This window comes from Bidens hawaiensis, unplaced genomic scaffold (genome assembly GCF_021521415.1).
Source record: "Bidens hawaiensis isolate Kalapana, Puna unplaced genomic scaffold, B.hawaiensis_p1.1 tig00016672_1, whole genome shotgun sequence".
Lineage (NCBI taxonomy): Eukaryota > Viridiplantae > Streptophyta > Magnoliopsida > Asterales > Asteraceae > Bidens > Bidens hawaiensis.
In genome coordinates, this window is record NW_027492527.1 from 493,353 (window position 1) to 499,157 (window position 5,805).

Here is a 5,805-nt window from a genome sequence, read left to right on the forward strand (position 1 = left end):
CATTGGTTGGGCCTAAAGTCTTTTCCTATATAAATAACACTAATGGGCTGGAAATCTATACTAAATCTGCCTCTGAATTCATACATGTGTGTTTTTAAAGTGATTTTACACTTATAAACTAAAACCATATAAATTAAAACACACGGTTAAAGACACATTAGTTTCAAATGTAAATTAAGTTAAATGTCTCGTTATAAGAATCATTCTTTCTAGATTATCAAATGTGTCAATCATGAAGACAATTTTAATAAAATGAAACAAGGTATGAAACTTATTTAATGACCATGTTGATCAAAGACTAAACAAGACATCACCTAATACGATTTATGGTTATATAGCAAGAATTGCATTAGACTTTTACGAAATATCGAATATTTGAATTTACATTGGAAATTAAAATCGGAAATTTTATATGAAAAAGCAGTTGTAGAACAATGAAAACTCCGTAATGTGTAATTTATTATTGATCAACTATATCTAGGAGTACAATTGAGATAAATACAAGGAAACCAAATCAAATACAATCTCCTAACTATGGTAACACTATATTACTAAAACTCTAATAATATATTCTATAATATTCTCTAATAGCAGTTTGTATTATAGAAAATTTATTATTAAACTCAAAACGATTACAATAAAGTGGCAAACAAACGGGCACAAATTGTGCCGCAGCCCCTTTTAAATGACAAAGTCAATCATACCAAAAACAAAGCTTTGGGATTTAGGAGCTGAATAAGTATCGTATATGGGTTGGGCTGCCGTTACTACCAAACATGGATTCTTGGTTGTTGACGTAGTGGGCCATATATGGTGTAGCCATTACGAGCTTCTGGTTTTAGTGGTTATTGAACAAAAATCAAATATGACGTGTATCCATGTAAGGTAGTATCATGTTGATTGTCTACTTTGTCCTAAAATAGTAAAATATATCTTTGTAGATCTATAATAATTTTATGATCACGATTTCATAACATATATTTGTAATCCATTGTCAGATATTGCAACGTACAAAAAAGAGAGAAACTACATAAACATGGATAATGCATATGACATCAAGATTTTATTCTTAAGACCTTCCCTTTATGTTATATGCCTTCTACATGTGCGGAAATTCTAACATTATCCAATAGGAGTTTAAATGGGTCGACATGACACGAATAAGTATATGGGCCTATCAGGGCTGATGAATCTCAACACCCTAATTCGAAACCCATCAACCTGTCAACCCGCTAAGTTGTTCACAGTTTCACACCACTTGTACACTTGTAGACAAGTATCATCTCAAACTTTATCCAGACATGTATATATCCTTGTAAATCTATATAACTTTATGATTTGATACCAACATAGTATTTGAAAGATGTAATATTGATTTTACATATGAAGGAGGGTTAAGTGTGAGCAACTGAGAAGTAAAAAAAAAGTGAAATGGATAAAGATATTGAAGATAAAGATCTTTTTTTTTTAAAGTTTGAATTATAAATAGTTAATTTATTATTTGAAGATAATTGTTAGAGTTAGAGATATAGTTTACTATTTGTTCGAGTATTATTAGGAATTAGAATTGGATCATGATACAAGTTAGTGTTGGTATAAATAGATTGATAGGGTATTGTAATTTCTTGGTTCGATCAAGTTTTAGCTTAAGCTAACAATATTGAAAGAGTTGTGACGAGTTAACGCAAAAGATATCGTGTTATTTGTGTTGCTCGATCCAATTAATCCCAACATTATTTATATTTCAGGCTTGGGTAATTTAATAACACAAATCTTATGACCTAACAAATAGATAAATTACAGAAAAAACATATGATATCAGGATTACATTCTTCAACCTTTACTTTATGTTACACGATTCTGCAGAGAAATATAATTAGATAACACATTTTCAATTTAGGTTTTGTATAACCCGTCGATCAATTTGAGAGCCAACATGAAAAAGCTATTACAAGAACCAGACAAGTGATATAATGTCAACATTTGAGTTTTGATTCTTCAGTTTATGCTACATGCATCCTACGTTATATGCCAATAATTCCAAATCACATTCAACTTTTTAACAAGATGATTGCTACAATATATTAATCGGAGAATATATGACAAATTATTAAACCCAAAAAATGCAAACAAAATAGCAGTTTGAAGACGACAACAATTAACTATTGAAAATAAAGGCGCTTTAACCTATTTATTGAACTAAAGCGAACTTTGAGTTTAGTAAAAAAAATTATATATGAAAAGTGAATATGAGGTTATTAAGCGTATAAGAATCATAATTGGATCATTTTATTTGTTTTTAATTTTTATAGGGAAAAAGAACATCGTCTTCTCATATCTGCCCGCTTACTTGTCTTTATATTATAATTGGATCAATTTATTTGTTTTTAATTTGTAATCATACTTACTGACTAATAAAGACGTACACAACTTGTAACAAGCAAAAGAAAAGGTTGAAGGTTTAATCATTTATAAAGAAAAAATTAATCTTTTAGACTAAATGGCACATATTAATTAGTTTTTGCAATACTCAACATTATCTTAAGTTCTACAATAAATAGCCTTATATATGTATACACTAAAGTACTAAACCTTCTATGTATAATATTATAAAGAACATTATGATTATAGTGGATCGAGAGTAGCATGATCGAGACATTTGAAATCGGCCAAAATGTGGTGTGGATTAATGTGAGAGACCATATTCTTTTGCTTTCTAGCACTAATTAATATGTGGAACAATGAAGTGCATAGACCATATTTTGTAGCTTTCTACCACCACTCCCACTTCTTATTGGATGCTACGACTCGTAACACATCATTAATAATTAAGCTAACCCTACTTTCGACAATGAGATATATGCATATATACCAATAGGATATATACATTGCTTTATCTTACCATCAATCAAATCTATTTTATATAGGAAAATTGGATTTTAATAATCTCAACTTAACGTAGTTGACCGATAATAATTTCAACTTTGAAAATAGCTGTCACTGATCCCAACTTTCACACTATTTGTTTTCATTGGACCACCGTTAAAAAAAACTTAACGACGTTAAGTTTTTTCCAAATTTCAAACTGATATTTTAGGGCTTTTGATCGGAATGAGGATACGAGTCGATTGATGTAAAATTTACCATCAAACGGTGGTCCACACGACTAAAGGATGTTTCAATTCCGATGTTTAAACTTTTAATTAACAAAAATCAAACTGTTTAAAGCGTCATTTCGAGTTATGTGTCACATCAGTCGATTCATATTCTCATTCTGATCAAAAGCCCTAAAATATCAATCTGAAATTTGAAAAAAACTTAATGTCGTTAAATTTTTTTTAACGGAGGTCCGGTGAAAACAAATAATGTGAAAGTTGGGACCAGTGACAGCTATTTTTAAAGTTGTAATTATTATTGGTCAACTTCACTAAGTTGGGATTATTAAAATCCAATTTTCCTTTTATATATATATTTTTTTTCAAACGACTAATCATCATAATAATCACGATTAGAAGTTATACTATTTGTCATGTTTTATATAGTGTCAGGATCAAATATATTTAATATATAACTACAACAATTATGATTACATAGAGTAAATTTTTGGTAGTTACTAATTGTAGAGTATATTTCGTACATGACTATCAATTAAATTTTACTTGTCTCTTTTCAAAACAAGTGATTATCGTTGTCAATATCATCATTGTAATCACGTTTAACTTATCGAAAATCGTTGGATTGATGATACACATATGTGATATGTAACAAAAAGTAGCAAACATGAATACATAAATCACAATCCACTAAATTTGATTCTTATCAAGAAACACATGCTCTTCTTAATGATACTTTAGTAGAGATTAAATATTTGTAAGAAGAATCTATTATCTCCGACTAACTAATTAGTTAATTAATTAATCCTGAAAGCACTTGGTGTGTGTGTGTGTTAATATGATATAATAGCATTAGGGCGGACGGGGCGGTGCGTGGTGGCCTCCCCGTCACGCGTGATGAGAAAAGCCACACCGCCGCCGGTCCTATGGTCACGCGAAAATGGGTATTTTGCGTGATGGCCATCATGCTTAGTGGGGGCGATTTCCAAGAAGGAATGTAGCCGTTGGGTGGGGATCTAGCCGGGGGGGGGGGGGGGGTTAAATAAAAAAAATATATATATAAAACCAAAACCAGAACATAACCAAATCCAAATCAAAACCAAATCCAACTCAAAAACACTCTCAAACTTCCCCTTCATTCACAACAAAAAAATATGGAATTTCCGAAACACTCGATGCCCTTAGACACCGATAGCTCTTCGTCTTCGGACGATGACATTCTCAAATGGTTCCCGTTGCTATACAAAGAACTTGAAGGCCCGAGCCGTCCAAAGAAAAAGGTGGTGGAGCGTGATCGTATACATGCCCACGACATGCTAATGAACGACTATTTTGTGGAGGAGCCGAAGTACAACGACGAGACGTTTAGGGAACGCTTTCGTTTTCCGAAATCTTTATTCTTAAAGATTGTAGCCGACGTCGAAGCAAACAAAGAATGGTTTCAAGAATCTTACGACGCGAGAGGCAAACGAAGTTTTACGCCGCTTCAAAAATGCACATCCGCTATTCGTCAACTAGCGACAGGTAACCCACCCGACCAATTCGATGAATACTTACAAATGTCTGAGAGAACTTCACGTGAATGTCTACAATCCTTTTGTAACGCGATTATAAAATTGTATGCCAAAGAGTTTCTACGAAAACCAACAAGACACGACATTACACGTCTTTACGCCGCACACGAGGCTAGATGGCATTTTCCAGGGATGCTCGGTAGCATCGATTGTACACATATCGAATGGAGGAATTGTCCACGGGAGTTGCGAGGGGCGTATGTTAGGGTTGATATCAAACGACCGACCATCTCACTAGAATCGGTTGCGTCAAATGATTTATGGATTTGGCATTCTTATTTTGGTGTTCCCGGCTCAAACAACGACATCACTGTTTTGTACACATCACCTTTGTTTCAGAGCGTAGCAGATGGCACCGCACCTTTCTGTCCGTACTTTGTCAACGAGAGATATTACAGACGTGGCTACTATCTTGTCGACGGTATCTACCCGCAATGGTCTGTTTTTGTGAAAGTCTTTTCGTTTCCTGTCGAGACCAATGAAAAGGCATTCAAGAAGTTGCAAGAATCGGCAAGAAAAGATGTCGAGAGAGCTTTCGATGTTTTAAAGGGTAGATGGTGCATACTCAGTCGACCGGTTCGTGCAATGAAAAAACCCACGATCTATAGCTACGTGTATGCATGCATCATATTACACAATATGTTAATAAAAGAAGATGGAAATGCAATTTCTCCAGATTGGGTACCAGATCCTCCGACTTATGTTCCCGTTCCCGATGATGTCCAATTAGACTTGCGGGATGAAGATATTCATCATCGGTTGAGATGAGATCTTGTTTCACATATAGGTTCTTTAGGTTTGGAATTTCCGGATTCAGACGAGGAGTAGACGTTCGTTGTAACTTTTATTTCTTATTTCTAAATTTTAAGTTGAATTATGTTCTATTAAACTATGGTTTTTATTTTTAAGTTCTATTAAATATTGTTTTAATTTTTAAAGTTACAAAAAAAAATAAAAAAATAAAAAATTCCATCACACACCATCACACCACACCACCACCCCTAGTAAAAAACCATCACATGTGATGGAATTTGAGTTGGTGATATGATACAATATAATTGGGTGGGGTGTGTGATGAGTGATCACACCACATCCACCACCCCTCCCCCCCTTATTGG

General features: G+C 33.5%; 1 protein-coding gene across 1 annotated transcript; it reads left to right on the forward strand.

The window, feature by feature from the left end:
* The first annotated feature begins 4,266 nt into the window (after nucleotides 1-4,266).
* Nucleotides 4,267-5,455, forward strand: LOC143551855 (protein ANTAGONIST OF LIKE HETEROCHROMATIN PROTEIN 1-like). Its single transcript, XM_077042197.1, has one exon. The coding sequence runs from the start codon at nucleotides 4,268-4,270 to the stop codon at nucleotides 5,453-5,455; it is 1,188 nt and encodes a 395-aa protein (XP_076898312.1). The 5' UTR covers nucleotide 4,267.
* Nucleotides 5,456-5,805: the final 350 nt, after the last annotated feature.

What these genes read in the sequence shown, in the direction of transcription:
- LOC143551855 (XM_077042197.1), top strand. Translation starts at nt 4,268, where the DNA reads ATGGAATTTCCGAAACACTCGATGCCCTTAGACACCGATAGCTCTTCG.